The 23,224-nt window shown below is 35.8% G+C and overlaps 1 protein-coding gene across 6 annotated transcripts in view; it reads left to right on the top strand.

Moving 5' to 3' along the window:
* The window catches only part of EDIL3 (EGF like and discoidin domains 3), an 805,907-nt gene that overhangs the window by 730,269 nt on the left and 52,414 nt on the right, over positions 1-23,224 (top strand). For all 6 annotated transcript variants that reach the window (XM_086412886.1, XM_086412888.1, XM_086412884.1 and 3 more), the window contains one exon: positions 19,273-19,428. In XM_086412886.1, the coding sequence (XP_086269012.1) occupies positions 19,273-19,428 (156 nt within the window). The remainder of the gene's footprint in view (positions 1-19,272; positions 19,429-23,224) is intronic.

The following is a 23,224-nucleotide window of genomic DNA, read 5'->3' as shown; positions in this document are numbered from 1 at the left end:
AAAGCATTAAAGTCATTCTCATTAATTTTTTTCCTGCCAAAGTTTGACAGTGCTGCCGAATTCACAGTGCCAAGGACTATAAACATGAAATTCTTAATACTATGTCTTAAAATTTCTCTTTCAGGAAAGTCTGTTTCTTCCCACAACATTTCCTTACATATTTACACATCGTTTTTCCTTGCTGCTAATCTCTGAAGAAAAATTGACTCTGCTGTATTTTAAAAATGAACCCAGTCTATGTTCCTGACCCAATTTCTTTCCATTTTATCTGTTTACCATCTAATAAGCATGTTCTTAGATACCTAACATATGCAGACCACGCAATAAACTTGGAAGATGCAAGGATGACTAAAAACCGTGATTGGAGGACCCTAAGGAGTGCAAAATCTAGTAGACGACAAACATCCATAAACAGATTATTGTGAACACAGTGAGGTATCTACTATGATGGAGGGATCAGCTGAACAACATAGACTGGATTGAAAAAAGGCTTAGAGCCCCTTTTATTCAAGTTTCACGTGAATGTCAAATGTCAGTGTATTAATTTTGGTGTGTTGATGTACTAATTTTGTATCTTATTCACTACTGAGAAAAACAAAATTTGTTGAGCATCTAGTTTTGTACTAAGCATCACACATATAAGAAAAGCTGGGTTGGGAGAGGCATGGCAGTACATGTTAGGAAGGCAATAAATACTTTTTAATTACTTTCATTAAAGTTTGTTACTGTTATACATGGTTTTAAAAAATCTTTAAGGTTTGTGTGTTGTTTTGTTTTCCATAAAACTTATAATAAGAAAATAGTAAATTTTATGAAAGACAATTTTATTGACTTTACTTATCTATCATTATGAAACATAAATTTTAATATAATTTATGAAATATTTCAGATTTTATTGTTATTTCATATTTACCTGATTTGCTATAGCTATCATATGCCAAAGGCAGCAAAAATCTAGAAACATGAAAACTAATTATACAAAATGAATTCATCTAACAGAAGAAAATCTTTCTTTAAAACAAATGGCTCAATGTTAGTGGTATGGTTGCAGTAATGAAAAGAAGTTATGTGAAATGCCAAAAAATAAAATAAAGAGCTTTGATTTTTAAACACAAGTATACTAGCTTTTATTAGATCTAGACTTATGTTAGGCAAGCAGAATTTCTTTAAAAATATTCAGTTCAGTCACTCAGTCATGTCCGACTCTTTGCAACCCCATGAATCGCAACACGCCAGGCCTCCCTGTCCATCACCAACTCCCAGAGTTCACTCAGACTCACGTCCATCGAGTCGGTGATGCCATCCAGCCATCTCATCCTCTGTCGTCCCCTTCTCCTCCTGCCCCCAATCCTTCCCAGCATCAGAGTCTTGTCCAATGAGTCAACTTTTCGCATGAGGTGGCCAAAGTACTGGAGTTTCAGCTTTAGCATCATTCCTTGCAAAGAAACCCCAGGGCTGATCTCCTTTAGAATGGACTGGTTGGATCTCCTTGCAGTCCAAGGGACTCTCAAGAGTCTTCTCCAACACCACAGTTCAAAAGCATCAATTCGTCAGCGCTCAGCTTTCTTCACAGTCCAACTCTCATATTCATACATGACCACTGGAAAAACCATAGTCTTGACTAGACGGACCTTTGTTGACAATGTAGTATCTCTGCTTTTCAATATGCTGTCTAGGTTGGTCATAAGCATCTTTTAATTTCATGGCTGCAGTCACCATCTGCAGTGATTTTGGAGCCCAGAAAAATAAAGTCTGACACTCTTTCCCCATCTATTTACCATGAAGTGATGGGACCGGATGCCATGATCTTAGTTTTCTGAATGTTGAGCTTTAAGACAACTTTTTCACTCTCCACTTTCACTTTCATCAAGAGGCTTTGTAGTTCCTCTTCACTTTCTGCCATAAGAGTGGTGTCATCTGCATATCTGAGGTTATTGATGTTTCTCCCGGCAATCTTGATTCCAGCTTGTGCTTCTTCCAGCCCAGCATTTCTCATGATGTACTCTGCATAGAAGTTAAATAAGCAGGGTGACAATATACAGCCTTGACGTACTCCTTTTCCTATCTGGAACCAGTCTGTTGTTCCATGTCCAGTTCTAACTGTTGCTTCCTGACCTGCATACAAATTTCTCAACAGGCGGATCAGGTGGTCTGGTATTCCCATCTCTTTCAGAATTTTTCACAGTTTATTGTGATCCACACAGTCAAAGGCTTTGGCATAGTCAATAAAGCAGAAATAGATGTTTTTCTGGAACTCTCTTGCTTTTTCCATGGTCCAGCGGATGTTGGCAATTTGATCTCTGGTTCCTCTGCATTTTCTAAATCCAGCTTGAACATCTGGATTTCACAGTTCACGTATTGCTGAAGCCTGGCTTGGAGAATTTTGAGCATTATTTTACTAGCGTATGAGATGAGTGCAATTGTGCGGTAGTTTGAGCATTCTTTGGCATTGCCTTTCTTTGGGATTGGAATGAAAACTGACCTTTTCCAGTCCTGTGGCCACTGCTGAGTTTTCCACATTTGCTGGCATATTGAGTGCAGCACTTTCACAGCATCATCTTCCAGGATTTGAAATAGCTCCACTGGAATTCCATCACCTCCACTAGCTTTGTTCATAGTGATGCTTTCTAAGGCCCACTTGACTTCACATTCCAGGATGTCTGGATCTAGGTGAGTGATCACACCATCATGATTATCTGGGTTGTGAAGATCTTTTTTGTATAGTTCTTCTGTGTATGCTTGCCACCTCTTCTTAATATCTTCTGCTTCTGTTAGGTCCCTACCATTTCTGTCCTTTATGGAGCCCATCTTTGCATGAAATTGTTCCTTTGGTATCTCTAATTTTCTTGAAGAGATCTCTAGTCTTTCCCATTCTGTTGTTTTCCTCTATTTCTTTGCATTGATTGCTGAGGAAAGCTTTCTTATCTCTTCTTGCTATTCTTTGGAACTCTGCATTCAGATGCTTATATCTTTGCTTTTCTCCTTTGCTTTTCGCTTCTCTTCTTTTCACAGCTAAATGTAAGACCTCCCCAGACAGCCATTTTGTTTTTTTGCATTTCTTTTCCATGGGGATGGTCTTGATCCCTGTCTCCTGTACAGTGTCACGAATCTCCGTCCATAATTCATCAGGCACTCTATCTATCAGATCTAGGCCCTTAAATCTATTTCTCACTTCCACTGTATAATCATAAGGGATTTGATTTAAGTCATACCTGAATGGTCTAGTGGTTTTCCCTACTTTCTTCAGTTTCAGTCTGAATTTGGCAATAAGGAGTTCATGGTCTGAGCCACAGTAAGCTCCTGGTCTTGTTTTTGTTGACTGTATAGAGCTTCTCCTTCTTCGGCTGCAAAGAATATCATCAATCTGATTTCGGTGTTGACCATCTGGTGATGTCCATGTATAGAGTCTTTTCTTGTGTTGTTGGAAGAGGGTGTTTGCTATGACTAGTGCATTTTCTTGGCAAAACTCTATTAGTCTTTGCCCTGCTTCATTCCGTATTCCAAGGCCAAATTTGCCTGTTATTCCAGGTATTTCTTGACTTCCTACCTTTGCATTCCAGTCCTCTATAATGAAAAGGATATCTTTTTTGGGTGTTAGTTCTAAAAGGTCTTATAGGTCTTCATAGAATTGTTCAACTTCAGCTTCTTCAGCATTACTGGTTGGGGCGTAGACTTGGATTACTGTGATATTGAATGGTTTGCCTTGGAAATGAACAGAGATCATTCTGTCGTTTTTGAGATTGCATCAAAGTACTGCATTTCGGACTCTTTTGTTGTTAGAAGTTTCTTAAATATGATATTTTTTTCATTTGAAGATTGAAAATGTTTTGAATGTATATTGCAAAATGGAACACATCATGTCATATTACTGAAAATGAGATAGCTTAGCAGAGTCTATGCTAGCCTTCATCTCCATTCTTCTTAAGATGTAAAAACAAGGATGACTTAAGTCCTTCCCCAGGGCCTACTGTGTTTTTTAAATTTTTAAATATTTCAGTCATGTACAGAGAATAATACAATGCCTAAATCTAACCAAAGTTAGCATCATACCATATTTACTTCATATATAGAGATATTATATGTGTGTGTGTATATATATACACACACATATTTATAGCAAAAGGTACATTATCAAAATATATTTACTCAAAGAAAACTGGAAACCTGTATGGCACAGAAAAGAGAGAGGGAAAGCAAAGAATCCTTCAATAGACTTACCATCATTATGGATGTCAAGCCAGATTTTACAGTTTTCAAAAACATATACCTTCTGTGTTACATGAACTATTCTAAAATACAAGAAAAAGGCTTCCCAAATTATTTTATAAAATCATGATTTCCTGATACTAAAACTGGGGAAAAGTACAAGAAAGAAAATGATTTAGAATCTCACTTGTAAGATGCAAGAATGTAAAAAGCAATAGAACATTACTAAATTGAATCCATCAAGGTTTAAATATGTTTACTAATAAAAAAGAATTTATCAAAGAAATGCATAAAATGATCTTCCTAAAAAAATCTAATGTTACTCACCAAGATAGGAAATTGAAAGTGGAAAATGTATATATCTTGCTGATAAAATCATTTTGGAAATTGCTAAGTAAATTTATAAAATTGCACATTCGTGCACTCTACAACCAAAAAATCTCTTTGTAGTTTGCTATTGTTGTCATTCAGTAGCTTTGTCTGTCTGACTCTTTGTGATCCCATGGACTGCAGCATGCCAGGCTCTCCAGCCAGGCTCCTCAGTCCTTCACCATCTCCTGGAGTTTGCTCAATTTCATGAATTGATGATGCTATCTAACCATCTTATCCTCTGCCATCCCCTACTTCTTTTGCCTTCAGACTTTCCATGCATCAGGGCCTTTCCAATGAGTTGGCTCTTCACATCCAATGGCCAAACTATTGGAGCTTTAGCTTCAGCATCAGTCCTTGCAATGAATATTCAGGGTTGATTTCCTTTAGGAATGACTGGTTTAATCTCGCCATCAAAGGGACTCTCAAGAGTCTTCTCCACCAAAACAATTCAAAGGCATCAATTCTTTAGCACTCAGGCTATTTTATGGTCCATCTCTCACATCTGTACATAACTACTGGAAAAACCATAGCTTTGACTGTACAGACCATTGTTAGCAAAGTGATATCTGTGCTTTGTAATACTTTAAGTTTGTCATAGCTTTTCTTCCAAGAAGCAAGCATCTTTTAATTTCATGGCTACTGTCACCATGTACAGGGATTTTGAAGCCCAAGAAAGTAGTCTGTCACTGCTTCCACTTTCCCCTTATCTTCCATGAAGTGATGGGACCAGATGGCATGATCTTAGTTATCTGGATGTTGAATTTTAAGCCAGCTTTTTCACTCTCCTCTTTCACCATCATCAAGAGGCTCTTTAGTTCCCTTTCACTTTCTGCTATTAGAATGATATCATCTGCATATCTGAGGTTGTTGATATTTCTCCTGGCAATCTTGATTTCAGCTTGTGATTCATCCAGCCCAGCATATCATGTGATGTACTCTGCATAGAAGTTAAATAAGTATCATCACTAAAATATTCTGAGTACTATATACACCAGGAAACAAGTACAAGAACGTTAATACCATTGATTTTTTTCTATTTTTTAATAATTTTAATGGTTACTCCATTTCCAGTTACTAAAAAATATAGACTATATTCCCTGTGTTATAAAATGCATCCTTGTAGCCTCTATTACACCCAAGAACTGTACCTCCCACTCCCCCATCCCTGTATGTCCCCTCCCCTCCCTCTTTTCACTGGTAACCATTGGTAGTTTGTTCTCTGTATCTGTGAGTCTCATAGCACTGATTTTAAAAAACAAAACTGGAAATAGTTAAATACTCATATCCGTAGACTAGGTAGATGTATTGACTTATATGTGCATGTGGAATACTACAGAGTCATTAAAGTAAATATGCCTTATAAACAAACATATTGATAAATCTTAGTAATATAATATTGAATGAAAAAGACAAGTCCCAAAATATCACTGTATGTCTCTCCTTTATGAATTTTTAAAACACTTAGAACTAAATATTATTTAGAGGTCCGTTCGTATCTAGTAAAACTGTGCTTGAAAAAGTAAGGAAATAATGGAAAATGTATGACTAGTAAACATGTTCCAAAGAAGCAGGAAAACAGTGGAAAATGCGCATATAGGTCCTGTCAGTGTCTGATTCTTAGGTTGATTGGGTTCAGGACTCCTTATTAAAGGAGACATAGGTATAATCGTCTCAATATGAACAGACAATAATTTGATACAATTCATCACCTATTCATGACTTTTAAATTCTGAAACAAGTCACAGGAGGAAAAGTCCTTAATATAATCAAATATATCTTTAAAAAAGCAATACCACAAAGCATTCTCACTAAAGAAGCATTAGATACGTTGTTTCAATGTCTATGTTTTTATTGTTGGATTACTTTTTGTGGCTGGGGGGCGGGAGCCACGTCAGAGCTCACTGCGAGGCATGCGAGATTTTAGTTCCCCTCACAGGGATCAAACCTGTGTTCCCTGAGTGGAAGCACAGATTCTTAACCACTGGACTGCCAGGGAAATCCCTTTTGTTGGCTTACTTTTAATTATAATTTCCATCTTGAAAATACAAGATGTTGTTTTGATCTGCAAGTTAAAATAATATGTTATATCAGAATGATTCTTCATAATTTAACTTCCAATCTCTCCAACAGCAGTGACATATCTTGCTTTTAAAGTATAATTTCTACCTGATCTTTTATGCCACTTGATGTTACTTGTTAAAGAAAATGTTACTCTACAAAAGAGTTTGAGGCAATGCATTACAAGGTCATGCTTTTTCAGAACAGATGGTATTAAAAAGCATATCCAGTATTTTCTCCATAGCTTTTTTGCTGTATCTTTGCTATAAGCATTTTTTGCCACATTTTAACTGCATAACTAATTTTTCATCAGGCAGTTTGACCATGAAATAACTGGTTATAGTTTTGTTTTGACAATTTGCTTTCAACTGGTTGAAATGAATTAGTATTTTTTCTGGATAGTGACATTGTTGATGGCTTTATTAAACAGACATATGAGGACATGCCCCAAGAGTTGGTTATTTTGAAATACTTTGCGTAGGAGCAGGAAGTGGCCAGAGTCAAAGGCCTGGAAGGTGCAGAGTTGACACTTCCCACAGAACTTTGGAATATCAATAGACATATAACAGGATGTCAAGAACCAACAACAATGTACTAACTCACTACAAATATGTATCCTAGTATGGAAACAAATACTATCTTAATGAAGGAAGAAAGTCTAGCCAAAAAAAAAAAAAACTAGTGTGATGCCCAACAAAGTAATCAACAAGCAAAAAAAAAAAAAGGATGTTTCAATGAATGCAAAACTTTGAGGACAAGAATAGGTACAACCTGCAAAAAAAGAATATGTTATGTATAGTATTGCTATGGGAGAAGGCAGTGGCGACCCACTCCAGTACTCTTGCCTGGAGAATCCCATGGACAGAGGAGCCTGATAGGCTGCAGTCCATGGGGTCGCTAAGAGTCGGACACGACTGAGCGACTTCATTTTGACTTTTAACTTTCATGCCTTGGAGAAGGAAATGGCAACCCACTCCAGTGTTCTTGCCTGGAGAATCCCAGGGACAGGGGAGCCTGGTGGGCTGCCACCTATGGGGTTGCATAGAATCGGACACGACTGAAGTGACTTAGCAGCAGCAACAGCAGTATTGCTATGAATCTAATGACTTCCCTGGTGGCTCAGATGGTAAAGCATCTAGTCAAGGCTATGGTTTTTCCAGTAGTCATGTATGGATGTGAGAGTTGGACTATGAAGAAAGCTCAGCACTGAAGAATTGATGCTTTTGAACTGTGGTGTTGGAGAAGACTCTTGAATGTCCTTTGGACTGCAAGAAGATCCAACCAGTCCACTCTAAAGGAGATCAGTCCTGGGTGTTCTTTGGAAGGAATGATGCTAAAGCTGAAACTCCAGTACTTTGGCCACCTCATGCGAAGAGTTGACTCATTGGAAAAGACTCTGATGCTGGGAGGGATTGGGGGCAGGAGGAGAAGGGGATGACAGAGGATGAGATGGCTAGATGGCATCACCGACTCGATGGACATGAGTTTGAGTGAACTTCGGGAGTTGGTGATAGACAGGGAGGCCTGGCGTGCTGCAATTCATGGGGTCGCAAAGAGTCAGACACGACTGAGCGACTGAACTGAACTGAACTGAACAATACCTACAATGAGGGAGACCCGGGTTCAATCCCTGAGTCAGGAAGATCTCCTGGAGAAGGAAATAGCAACCCACTCCAGTATTCTTGCCTGGAAAATCCCATGGATGGTGAAACCTGGTAGGCTACAGTCCATGGGGTCACAAAGAGTCAGATTAACACTTTCAGTACTTTCAAAATGTGTGTAGCTATGAATCTATACACATTTTAAAAGTGTTGAAAGTGTTAGTCACTCAACCATGTCTGACTCTTTGCAAGCCCGTGGACTGTAGCCCACCAAGCACCTCTGTCCATGGGATTCTCCAGGCAAGAATACTGGAATGGGTTGCCATTTCCTACTCCAGGGGATCTTCCCGACCCAGGGACTGAACCCACGTCTCCTGCATCTCCTGCATTGGCAGGCAGGTTGTCTATCACTAATGCCACCTGGGAATGGGCTGGGAAGCCCCATTTTAAGTGTATTCAAATATTCTCTATTTCATTTTAAAGTCATTTTAGTTTTGTTATTAATTCTTCATGCTTAGTGTTTATGTGTTTTATAATGTCCCAGTTTTATTTTAGGTTATTTTTTATCTTTTATGGTAAAATTGCCTTATAACCAATTAGTTACGTGCAAAAGTATCTGTGGCAAAGATGTCTACATCAAAGATTCCTATGGTAAAAGTACCTAGAACCATTTAAAGTGTAGTAAATTCTATTTGTGAGCTCTGTCCCAAGTGTCCCCTAAAGGAAGATTTGGAAAAGTCATTTGTGTTGGGCTTGTAGTGATACTGTTTCCCATAAAGATGGGTCAAAGCTTATATTCTGATCCATAAACAGGTATTTCAGCATTTCTTGAAATATACCAGATTTCTCTGTTATGGGAAAAACATGTCAAAATAACCTGTTTAAGGATGACAAGCCACAAGATAAAGAGACTGATCTTGTGAGTTGTCTATGAAGATGAACAGCTTTTTTTTTAAGCTTTTGTTTTTATACTTCCCTGCTGTTTCCACTATGAATAACTTTCTAAAATTGTATTTTTAGTGTTATTCTAATAATTTCTATATGATACCTCTTTTCTTTTAAATTGGTGCTTGAATTTCATTAAAATATCTTTAGATTTCCAGATCCTTAAGCACTTATATCCAATAAGAAGGAGTTATACCCCAACTTTCTGTTTATTTCATTTTTTTTCATGTTATGTTTAAAATGTCAGAAATTTTGTGCCTGAAGTCTCAGATGGGATATTAATTAGTATTATTACAGAGATATTCAACCACAGGGACTATCTTATGAAAGTCTTCACTTAAATCTGTAAGTGGGCTTTCAGAGAAGTGAGGTATAACCTGGAGAGTTTTAAAAATCTTTAATACATATAGAAAAAAATTAAGCAAGTTTAGTATAGTAAGTTTGTTCCAGGGGATTCACTAATTCCATACCTAATTTAAGATTGTGGTTTATGAGCCATTTTATAATAATAGAAAATATAGTGCATGAATAGTCTTAAAGAATGTAATCATATGTGATTATACATATGATTGTTTGGAGCTGACTGCACAAAGAAATGAACACTTGTTCTAGACAGGCATGTATACAGGAGTCCCTTAAATAATATGTCAACTTTAGAAAGAAGGAAGTATGAGTATCTTATTGTTCACATGCAGTCAAGAACATTTTGTGAAAGTTATGTACCCTATTCTTGAGCTGTATCATTATAACTTGTTAGGCGTATACCTAACAGGTTTGGGACTTTATTAGAGATATTTCAGGTCATATTGCACTTTGGGGCTTAATTAAAATATGTTCATCAGCTAGTATTCAGATTTTATCAGCATTCAGCACCCAGTTTTATATTTTTCCGCTTAATAAGCTCAAAAGACCTTGGAAACTATGTTAAAGAGAATAAATAATAAATTAGTATTGAGACATAAAGAAAATCTTAATGAGATGAAATTCAAGTATATATGAGCTGCTTCTACTTCCACCTCTAAACAAAATAAATCAAAAATAATGTCAATAACAGCAGAAGAATACAGATAAGACACTTTACCATAAATGTATTAATATAAAGAAATAAAGCATGTTGATTTCATGCAAATTCAGAGAGGGACTCTATAACCATGGCTTCTAATGAGGCTCTCCAAGAAGACAACTATAATTTGTGGTGACTGGAGTTCTGATGAGTTAGATAGCCTTGCCTGCCATTTCCACCAGAGTTGAGCTTATCCTTTTTATACAAATAAAATGTTGACAATGTTACTGACTATGCATTTGAACGGGAATAATTTGTTTCCTTGTTACCTATGTGATATGTACAGTGTGTACAAAAGATATATATATTTTTTTAATGTTGTGCTTTAGAGCAGTCCACTTTCTGTTTCAATGGCTCTTAACCTTGTAATCTGCAGGCAGTTCTCTTCCTGCGGAGCCATCACCCGCCCATTCCCCTCCAATCACTTCAGGGCAACATGCTGACCCAGGCTGTTTTTCAGCCGTTGATGTTACATTTTCCCAAAGCAATTTCCAGCATTTACCTCATCCTGATTCCTAAGAGGCCATACCCCTTTCTACTTTCTTTTGTAAGGACAAGGAGAGAAAATTACGTCTAGGTTTTCTTTGCATTGTTGCTGTTTTAGCCTAAAAATCAACCACGATAAAACATGCACATACTCAGTTAAGACCAAAAAGTCTAGAATTAAGGCTTGCATGATCTCATGAAACAACATGATGTACAGGACTCTATGGATGATTTACAAATTGTGGGAATGGCAAAGTCTGATATCAACATAAAATGCACAGTTCCTTCAGCAAGCATGGTACATAAAAATATTGTGTTTTCTGTCAACCTTCCTACTTTTCATGGGCCTCTAAATATTGAAGATATGAAATGTGATTTGCCATTGCAACATACTGTATGCTGTGGATGTTTTTATTTTCAGAATTCTCATGATTTTCATTTATTTGTTACAGAACAAGGAGATTTCTATAAATATACATATTGACACACATATTTGTGTATAGATGTTTTGTGCTTGTAAATGTCAGTATCTAAGATATGTAATGGTTATACAAAACACAAATGCCTTTGATAAGATTATATTCAGTAAAGTAGTTGTCAAAGATATATATTCAACAGCTCTTTTAAGTCAACAACCAACCAAATTCTGACTACTGAAGTACATGCCAGTTCATTAAATCTTTACCTTTATAAAAAGATGCAGGTTTGTACATAGGCTGTCCTTTCATTGCACTTTCAAAAAGCACTGGATAAAAAACTATTTCAATTCTTACTTGAAAGTTATGTTATTGTTTTCTAAGTTACATGCATATCATTTACTTGCCATTTTCTTTGTTTTCTACTTCATTTGGGCTTTGGCACTGCTATAATTAAGGTATTTAAAAAACACTTATCAGCATGCTATTTGATCAAAGACTTGTTTAAGTCTCCATTAATATATTAATAATTACTCTATCAATTACAGAGTAATTCAATTAGTCACCAACCTGAGTGGTTCATAGAATAAGTCAAAGTTCCCATCCTAACCAAAATCAGGCTTGAGAGGTAAATAAAGAAGATATGTTCATTCTACTTTTCAGTGTGGTCTTATTTTTTAGGAACTCAGCATAAAGTCACTTAAATAACCCAATGAGAAAAATATGATTATTTTCACTACTAATGTTCAAAGTTTTACATTTCTCTTCAGAAATGTGTTAATCTTTCTGACATAGGTTTTAGAGAAATTGGGAAATAGATTACCTATTAACTTGATGTCAGTTTTAGTTACTTATAACTATAATTGTTTGAGAAAAATTTTTCAAAACAATTCAAAACAAAATTTATATAGAATATTACAAAATTCTCATCAAAAATACAGAAAATTAAGTTATTTTTATTTATATATCATTAAGTAAATTAATATAAGGGTATTAGATTCAGCCCTTGTAATATTATTTTATTACCTCCAAATATTTATAATGTTGGTTGTTTCATCTTTTTATTGAGATATAATTGATTTACAATGTTTCAGGTGTACAGCAAGATGATTCAAATGTGCATCTTCTTTTTTCAGATTGTTTTCCATTATAGGTTATTACAAGAGATTGAATATAGTTCTCTATGCTAAACAGTAGGTCCTTGTTGGTTATCTATTTATATATGCTATAATAGTATGTATATGTTAATCCCAAATGTATCCCTCCCCCACCATTTTCCCTTTGGGAACATTGGTTTGTTTTCTGTATAAGTCCATTTCTGTTTTATAAATAAGTCATTTGTATCAGTTTTTTAAGATCCCACATATAAGTGATATCATATGATATTTGTCTTTGACTTACATAGTATGATAATCTCTAGATCCATCCATGTTGCTGCAAATGGCATTATTTCAGTCCTTTTTATGGCTAAGTAATATGTCATAATATAATAATATGTACCACATCTTTATCCATTCTTCTATTGATGGACATTTAGGTTGCTTCCTTATATTGGCTATTGTAAATAGTGCTGCTATGAGCATCAAGTTGTTTCTGTCTTTTCAAATTAGTTTCCTCCAAGTATATTCTCAAGAATGGGATTGATGGATCATAAGGTAGCTCTATTTTTAGTTTTTTGAGGAACCTCCATATTGTTCTCTATAGTGGTTGTACCAATTTACATTCCTACCAACAATGTAGGATGGTTCCTTTTTCCTCCACATTCTTCCCAGCAATTATTATTATTTTTTTAATTGTATTTTTGTTTGTTTGTTTTTGTTTTTTAATATAAATTTATTTATTTTAATTGGAGGCTAATTACTTTACAATATTGTATTGGTTTTGCCATACATCAACATGAATCTGCCATGGGTGTACACGTGCTCCCCATCCTGAACCCCCCCTCCCACCTCCTTCCCCGTACCATCCCTCTGGGTCATCCCAGTGCACCAGCCCCAAGCATCCAGTATCCTGCATCGAACCTGGACTGGCGATTCATTTCATATATGATATTATACATGTTTCAATGCCATTCTCCCAAATCATCCCACCCTCTCTCTCTCTCTCTCTCCCACAGAGTCCAAAAGACTGTTCTATACATCTGTGTCTCTTTTGCTGTCTCGCATACAGGGTTATCGTTACCATCTTTCTAAATTCCATATATACCAGCAATTATTATTTGAAGACTTTTTGATGATGGCCATGAAGGAGACCTGGGTTCGATGCTTGGGTTGGGAAGATCCCTGGAGGAGGGCATGATAACCCACTCTTGCCTGGAGAATCCCATGGATAGAGAAGCCTGGTGGGCTACAGTCCATGGGGTTGCAGAGTTCGACAGGACTGAGTGACTAAGCACAGCACATTTTAAAACAGAGTGAAGTGATACTTCATTATAGTTTTCATTTGGCATTTCTCTAATAATTAATGATGCTGAGCATCTTTCATGTGTTTTTTGGCCATATGCATGTCTTCTTTGGAGAAATGTCTATTTAGATCTTCTGCCCATTTTTTTGATTTAGTGAGTTATTTTATATTGAGCTGCATGAGCTGTTTATATATTTTGGAGACTGATTCCTCTATGGTTACCTCATTTGCAAATATTTTTTTCCGGTTCTGTGAGTTGTCTTTTTGTTTATGATTTCCTTTGCTGACAAAAGCTTTTAAGTTTAATTAGGTCACATTTGTTTATTTTTGTTTTTATTGTTATTAGTCTAGGAAATGGATCAAAGATTTTGTGATTTATATCAGAGTGTTCTGCCTAGCATCCAGGCTTATATTTAGGTTTTCAATCCATTTTGAGTTGATTTTGTGTGTGTTGTTAGGGAGTGTTCTAATTCCATTCTCTTACATGTAGATGTCCAGTTTTCCCAATTCCATTTATTGAAGAGTCCATGTCTTCTCCATTGTATATTCTTGCCTCTTTTGTTTTAGATTGATTGGCTATAGGTGTGTGAGTTAATTTGTGGACCTTCTGTCCTGTTCCATTGATCTATATTGCTGTTTTTGTTCTAGTTCTGTACTGTTTTGGTGAATACAGCTTTGTAGTCTGAAGTCAGGGAGCCTAACTCCTCCAGCTCCGTTTTTGTTTCCTTGGGTTGCTTTGACTACGTGGGATCTTTTGTTTTTCCATACAAATTAAAAAAATTTTTTGTTCTAGTTGTGTGGAAAATGCCCTTCGTAATTTGATAGGAATTGCATTGAATATATAGATTGCCTTGGATAGTATAGTCATTTTGACAGTATTGATTCTTCCAGCCAAGAACATGGTATATCATTCCATCTGTTTGTGGCATTGATTTTTTTTTTATCAGTAGCTTATAGTTTTCATAGTATAGATCTTTTACCTCCTTTAGGTACATCTATTCCTAAGTATTCTATTCTTTTTGATGCAATGATAAATGGAATTTTTTCCTTAATGTCTTTTTCTGATTTTTGATTGTTATTGTATAGAAATGCAGCAGATTTCTATGTATTAAGCTTGTATCCTGCAACTTTACTGAATTCATTGATGAGCTCTAATAGTTTTTTGATAACATCTTTAGGATTTTCTCTGTATAGTAACATGTCATCTGCAAACAGTGAGACCATTTCCTTATTATAACATGATCTTAGTATTTAAAAAGAGAAGTACAATATTTCATAAATTATCTTATTCTTAGTTAATCATTTCACCCATAAATGTGAATTGTAGTTACGTAATATTTTCTTTACTTTAAGAAAAATGAAATGACTATCTTTGTGTACATCCTGAGAAGGTGACTAAAATGTGCTATGATAAAAAAGTTGCTGGGAACCTAGTTTTCCTGTTTCCATATTTATATTTCTAACAGGTACTCAGAGAGTGATATTAGATTCTTCCCCCAGAATTACTTATTGTTTTACTGTTAACCAAGTTTTATATACCATTATTATGTCCTATATATTGTTTTGTACACATATTAACTCATCTAATCCTCATAATATCTGTAAAATACTAATAACAGGGCTGTTCTCACTTTTTCACATGAAGACATTGAACTGTATAGAGGTAAAGGAGCTTGCCAAAGACATATAACTAGTAAGGGTAGTGGCTGTTCATGAACCCAGGCCATTCAGTTCTGCTAGAATAGACTGGGTCTCACAATCACATTCCTGAAGATTGGAGCAGATTTTTAACTAGTTGCACCCCCAGTAAAAATTGTTACTTCAGCTATAATGATATTTCCTTGACCAGTAATGTTGTATAGAGAAACAAGAGAAAAGCAGCTAACATTTCCTGCTGTGATGCTCTGCAACATCCTTAGCCATGGGTTGATTTTGTCCATTGAACATACTTAGGAAGCAGTTCCAGCTCAGTCCAGCAAAACTTTATTAAGAGACCATTACACATTAGGCACTTTTAACACAGATTTGGACATGAAGTGCAGTGCCAGCCTACACATGTGCCAGCTTAGTGCCCTAAATAACTTGTTGTATCTCAGCCAAGCCTTGGGAGGTGAGGATCTAAAATAGCAGAAGCATGTTTGGAGTACAACTTTAGCTCAAACACTCTGTGAGAGGGCAGAGTGGTCCTGGGCCAGGGATAGGCATAGGTCCAAAATAGAGGGCTTCTCTGGAATCACCCTGCATGCAGAACACAAGAGTGATATATCCTTGCAATGTCTCCGAGTAAAATCTGTACATCCCTGTTGCAGCAACCTCATGTGAAGTGTGGGATGCTGGTTATTTTTATGCAGAAAGAAGGTTTGCTTAGGCCTGGTATTCTAAGTTATAATGTAACAAATTTTAGGACAAAATCCAGCTTGAAACAGATTGCTGACTATTTAAATCTGAGGAGTTGACTTCACTGGAACAAAAAAGAAAAACATTTCTTGATCAGAAAAAAAAAAAGCTGAGAAGGGGAGCAGTTAGACTGGGAGAAAAACAGATCTGTTAGAAAGAGCCAAGACACACAATTTAAGGAGAAAACATCTCCACCCAGCAGGAAACCGTGACTTTAAGAAATACCACTGCAAAAGATGCTACAAGATTCCTCACTGCGTCATCTTAGCTCAGGACTTAACAGACATTTAGGCACTGAAAACTCCACTGGAGGTGTTTTTATTCTTGTGACAGTTTGAGTTCTTGTGTGTTTACAGCCTTGATGACAACACAGTGACTCAGAGTACTGTAAGATCTTTTTTTTTTCATTTATTGTCAGCAATATTAAGAGCACTTTGAAGACCAGCCACTCTGCCTAGATGTTTCTGTGCAATTAGATTTGGATTTAGGATTGCAATAGCAATCCATTCAGACAGCTAAAGAACAGAGAGGAAATGAAAGTTTAAAGACAGGCTCCCCTAATATTGTAAAGCCTGAATTGTTTTTTGTTTGAAGCTTAGAGTGCCTTTATGCTTGATGAGTGTGGCAAGAAAGCTTTTGAGACTCTTCATAAATTTCTGAGAAAGAGAATTCAATGAGATCATTGCATGAGAGTCCATGCATGTGGTAGAACTTCGACTCAGAAAGACAGGTATGAATTTGGGGTCCTCCCTTTACTGACTGCTGATCTTTGGGTCACATGTCATGTTAGCTCCATAGGCATCTGTTCTCACTAAAGTGGATATGATACCCTACCATACAAGAATGTTCAGAGGAGTCACTGAAGACATACCACAAAGCATTTAGCATAGCATGAGGCAGCAACAGTTCTCCTTCCCAGGATATCATAATTTTCCATCCTTCTTTGCTGCAGGACACACAAGATGTTTTAGGTGACATAACATATTATTTGGAAAACAGCAACAACAAATATTTTATATTTTTTATAAACTTTCTAGAATACTTTAAGGCAGCATTAGGTGGTTTTCTGTCTTAATCCATTGTGCAATTTGAGCCTGATGTCATTAATGAATGTTTCAAAAAGTGGGCAAAAAGCCCATGTGAATTTTTAGAAATATATTCCTAAACCAGGAAACACTGGGAACTTTTTCATATCCTTCTTGGTAAGCATCTATGTCACTAAATATGGTCTATTCAGTGCATTCTCCTTAGTCCCCTCTTCTTAGCCATGGCCTTTGTCTGACCCATGACTGTCTATTTGTGGCTCTATACATCTCTCAGAATGCAGAAACTGAAATAGAAACAGGAGGTCAGAGTGGTTGAAAGCCACTGAGGTCACACGTGGAATGATGACAGTTGAAGAAGATAAGATCAAGGATGTGCCATAGTACTTAGTCATAGGAAGCAGGAAGAAGTAGTAGGCTATTGTAGGAATATAGGAAGCTATAGATCAAAGAACATTAAGACAACAAATGGTAAAGGTCTTATAAGAATTGTCCACATGGAAACAAAGTTTCCTATAATTTTTCTGTTAATTAGCATCATAAGATATAAGAAGAGATGCATGAAATAGAGAACAAAAAGGGGAAAACTAAACTATTCAGTGTTATGTAGTCTTCTTTGATGAAAATCACCCCTATCTTTTACATTTCAGTGTTGCATTTGAAGACATTAATGTTTACTAAGTCACAATGAGTCTTAAGCCCTTTAATAAATATTTTGCAACAGTGAACACATTATGAGTACAGATCCCACATGCCATCGAAGCATATTTTAATTCTCTCTCATTTTTAAAGAAAACTTGACTTCCTCAACAGTTTTAGGATTGTAACTTTCTAAAAGATGATTTTCAGTGGACAGTGATTACTATTTGTTGTCGTTCAGTTACTAAGTTGTGTCCAACTCTTTACAACCCCATGAGCTGTAGCAATCCAGGCTCTTCTGTCCTACCCTATCTCCTGGAGTTTGCTCAGATTCACATCTATTGAGTCAGTGATGCCATCCAACCATCTCATACTCTGCCACCCTCTTCTCCTTTTGCCTTCAATCTTCCCCAGCATCACGGTCTTTTCCAGTGAATCGGCTCTTCTCAGCTCTTCCCGTCAGGTGGCCAAAGTATTAGAGCTTCAGCGTTAGCAACAGTCCTCCCAATGAATAGTCAGGGTTGATTTCCTTTAGGATTTACTGGTTTGATCCCCGCACAAGTCCGAGGGACTCTCAAGAGTCTTCTCTAGCACCACAATTCAAAAACACCAGTTCTTTAGCACTTAGCCTTCTTTATGGACCGACTCTCACATTCGTATGGGACTCCTGGAAAAACCATTAGCTTTGACAATATGGGCCTTTGTGACTTCTCTGCTTTTTTAATATGCTGTCTAGGTTTGTCATAGCCTTCCTTCCAAGGAGCAAATGTCTTTTAACTGCATGTCTGCAGTCACCATCTGTAGTGGTTTTGGCGTCCAAGAAAGTAAAATCTGTCACTCCTACTTATTCCCCTTCTATTTGCCATGAAGTGATAGGACTGGGTGCCATGATCTTAAGTTTTTTGATTATTGACTTTTAAGCCAGCTTTTTCACTCTCCTCTTTTCACCCTCACCAAGAGACTCTTTAGCTCCTCTTTGCTTTCTACCATTAGAGTGATATCATCTGCATTATGAGGATGCTGATATTTCTCCTGGTAATCTTGATTCCAGTTTGTCATTTATCCAGCCTGGCATTTCACATGATTGCTATTATTAAGTTATTTATTACTGAACCAATTAAAATTCATGGAAATGGGGTTGATTTTTTTTTTAAGTTTAATTATAAAACATCAAATATTTTGTGATGTGATCACAACTACAATTTTATTTTTATTATTACTGAAGTGACCAACTACAATTTTGTGTTTATTATTACTGAAGTGTCCAGTAAAGTCAGAAAATTGAATTATAAGCACAAACTCTGGGAGAAAATGATCAATCTCAAGAAGGTCAGCCTTGCCAGTTTTGTACTATCTCAGTTACACAAAATCCACATGCTAGATGAATCAACATAATATAAAATTAAATGGTAGAATGAAATGACTGCTCAGAGTAGTTGTTCAAATTTTAAACTAGTTTTACCCACTGGCATAATCAAAATTACAAGCCAATAATAGACTCAGTCATCTATTTCAAAATACAAATAATCAAGTGGATTTTTGGCTTTAGTATATATGTTTCTTAATCTCCTGAGTTCAAAAGAATTACAAATTTATGATAGACTCTATTGTGGCATTTAAATGATGTCTTTTCTTTTTTGTAGGTGGATCTTCTAGTCCCTACCAAAGTGACTGGCATTATCACACAAGGAGCTAAAGATTTTGGTCATGTGCAGTTTGTAGGCTCCTACAAACTAGCTTACAGCAATGATGGAGAACACTGGACCGTATACCAGGATGAAAAGCAAAGAAAAGATAAGGTAAGTCATTCTGGTGATTTGGGACATGCAGAAGTGGAGGAGCAAATTGTTTAACATTTTTAATTTCCTTGATTATTTTGATAATTAGGGATTGTAGAATTATAATTAGAAGTGAACAGATTTGATTACTAATTCATTGTTTCTCGTTCAGTTTGATTGTGTTTTAATTTGTAGATTTAATTTTTTGAGCCGTAAAATGTTTTAATATTAAAATAATCAACATATATTTGTGCACCTAAACTGCACCGTAAAGTCTCTAATTATTTTTCAAAAAGTTCTTAGTGTGTTGAACATCTTTTCATAGCGTTTGATGGTCTGAATGTCTTTGGGACCTTGGAGAATGAAAGTGCTCAAGGAAACTATCAATAGTTAATTGGATCAGATGTTAAAATATGGCCTTACATTAATGAAATTGAATTTGTTGCTTAGAGTTTTTGTGCAAAGAAATATAGCTTTCTGAAAACATCAGTAGAAATGAAATATCTTAGTTCAGTGATGTGGGGGGAAATATAATACACTTTCATTCAAGTTCAGCATTTCTGTGTTAATAATGATTTTTTCCATTTTCTGTAACACCTTTATTTCCTGACTGTTGTTTGTTACCAATAAAAAGGTTGGGAATATCTTTCTCTCTTCAAATATCCAAGGTAGAAAATTTAATTTTCCCAGAAATACTAAGACGAGAGTGGCTGTTTCAATGGGTCTACAAAGTCTGAATTTAGTTAACAGGAAATTCATTTTAGGGGAGATGTGTTTTTAGTTTTAGATTACAAAAACCACAATTACTTACCTTTTAATATCTCAGAACATGCCCATTTAGCATCTCAGGATAGACACATTCACTTAACATCTCAGAAAACACACATATTTTGAGCTTTAACATCTCAGAAATCGGTGTATCTCAATATCACAATTTAATTGGAAGCTTATTATTTTCTAGAAGAATATAAAATAATGGCATGTTTTATAATCAGAGGCACCTTCAATTGAATGAATATTGAATATTTTGTAAAATGTCTTCAAATTTTTTATGTGTAGACAAATATCTGCTATAATTTATAACAAATAACTTTCAATTCCCGTTTTCACCTTTTACAGTAGGCATTTTTATGTGTAAAGAGTGAAAATATATTCTGTAAGGTGTAATTTTTCATAAATTATGCAGTTCTTAAAATTATTTTTAAGGTAAGTGTTCTCATCTATAATCCATGCAATATTTACTGAAAAGCATATATCTGTAATATTAAAATCCTTATGTAGTCCGATTTAGGGAAGAGGTGTAAACCAATGTGCTCATGAAGTATTTCATTATCTCCATTTATATTAAGCATATGATTTAATTATTATTTGTGAGTAATTTTTTAATTTCATTAATTTATATATTGGACATATGTGTATGAATTCATTTTATTTCATTATCTCAGTCTAAAATGTACATAAAATTTTGGTGTCAAGTTGGCCAAGTAATTTGATAGTGTTGTTCAGGTTTCCTATATCCTTACTGATTTTCTATCTACTTGTACTATTAGTAACAGAGACAGTAATGTGAAAATCTTCAACCTTAATTGTTGATTTCTCTATTTCTCCTGGCAGTTATATTGGTATTTACTTCATGTATTTTGAAAGTCTATTTAAAAAAATATATGAATCATTAGGGTTGTAATGTGTTTTTAATCAAATAACTTTTATCATTAGAATAGGACCTTCTTAATTCCCCATGGTATTTCTGCTTTGAAACCTACTTTGCTTCTATCCGTAGGGATACTCTAGCTTCCTTTTGATTAGTACTGCATTGGTATATGTTTTTCTCCATCTTTTTGCTATTAACTATTTCTGCTTTGTATTTAAAATGCATTTTTTCTATCCAGTATAAGATTTTTTCCTTTTTTCCCATTCCACTATCTCTGCTTTTAAATGGAGCATTTAGACCATTTGTGCTTGATATGAGTATTGAAGTGATTGGGTTTAAATCTCATCTTCTTATTTATTTCCTATGTGTCTCATCTTTTCTTTCATTTTTTTTCCTGTTTTCAGCCTTCTTTTGAATTAATTGAATTTTTTTAGTGATTCCATTGTGTTTCATTTGTTGACTTATTTGCCGTAACTTTTTTTTTTTTTTTAGTGACTGTTTTAGTTTGTAATATACATATAAATATGACAGCTGGCTGAACTCAGCCAATGTAACTGGTAGTTTTAAAATTAGATTTAGCTGTTCTGTTTTTAATATTATAGATTGGTACATTGCAGAAAAACCTTAATAAGTTCACTATTTATTACCAAAGGAAGCAACTAGCACCAGTAAACCAATGAACATAAGAATGCTGCAGTTACTGTCATAATAAAAACATACCTTATGTATAAGAAGGAAGTATAGGGCATAAACATCTCCATTCCTACAGAGAAAGCAATTTTATAAAATAAATGAGAAAATGGATTGCATGTGTTCTTTTAGCACTTGGAAATACAGGCATCTTACACACACACACACACACACACACACACACACACCAATCAAAGTATGTTTTTATATTTATATGTATGTGTGTGTGTATATATATATATCTCCAAGTAGTTGTGTTTTGTGTTGGTATTACTATTAATACTAGGAAATAGTTTCATATATTTATAGAAGTGTTCTTTTTCTTCTTTCAAGAGGTCCTACACAACTCAGCAATTAACTTTTCTGAAGTTGAATAAACCATCTTCTCTTGATTCTTATTATTTATATCTTGTTTTCTGTGGTTACTTGCCATAAGAGGAAAAGGTCTTCAATAAATTCATTTCTTACAAGTATAAATTCAACCACAAGCTTTCATTCAAATAAATATAATAAATGAATGTTTCACGGCAAAACATATGCCTGTGAAATGTTTTATATATGCACATTTCAAAGGAAATATTCACAAAAGTTACCTATCTTGTTTTCTGTTTTTACCCAACACTTCCTCTAATCAATTTTGGGGGCTATGGATGAGGAAATCTAATGTAGATCTAGAAACAGGATTAATGTCAGGAAAACAATGACAAGGAAAAATTATGTACATGTATAGAAAGAAAGAAAGTGAAGTCACTCAGTCGTGTCCTACCCTTTGCGACCCCATGGACTGCAGCCTACCAGGCTCCTCCGTCCATGGGATTTTTCAGGCAGGAGTACTGGAGTGGGCTTCCGTGGTGCCCCAGCTGGTAAAGAATCCACCTGCAATGCGAATAGACCTGGGTTCAGTCCCTGGGTTGGGGAGATACCCTGGGGAAGGGAAAGGCTACCCACTCCAGTATTCTGGCCTGGAGAATTCCATGGACAGTCCATGGGGTCACAAAGATTTGGACATGACTAAGCGACTTTCAGTTCAATCAATTCGATGTATATGTATGCTGCTAAGTCACTTCAGTCCTGTCCGACTCTGCACAACCCCATAGATGGCAGCCCATCAGGCTCCCCCGTCCCTGGGATTCTCCAGGCAAGAACACTGGAGTGGGTTGCCATTTCCTTCTCCAATGCTTGCAAGTGAAAAGTGAAAGTGAAGTCGCTCACTCGTGTCCAATTCTTAGTGACCCCATGGACTGCAGCCCACCAGGCTCCTCCATCCATGGGATTTTCCAGGCAAGAGTACTGGAGTGGGGTGCCATTGCCTTCTCCTGTATATGTATAGGAGTATCTAAATATATGCATGAATGTGCCTGTGTATATATGTGTATGTGTGTACATATACAACAAAAGTTCCTTGCAGAAACAGAGATGCCTTGTTCTCATCATTAAAATGTCACTTTCTCATTACCTTCTCTGAGCTTTCTTAAG

This window comes from Bos grunniens, chromosome 7, assembly GCF_055505025.1.
Source record: "Bos grunniens cultivar Pamir isolate PY7600 chromosome 7, Bosgru_T2T1.0, whole genome shotgun sequence".
Taxonomy (NCBI): Eukaryota; Metazoa; Chordata; class Mammalia; order Artiodactyla; family Bovidae; genus Bos; species Bos grunniens.
Note: the sequence above shows the minus strand (reverse complement) of the source record. Positions and strands in the feature narration are given on the sequence as shown.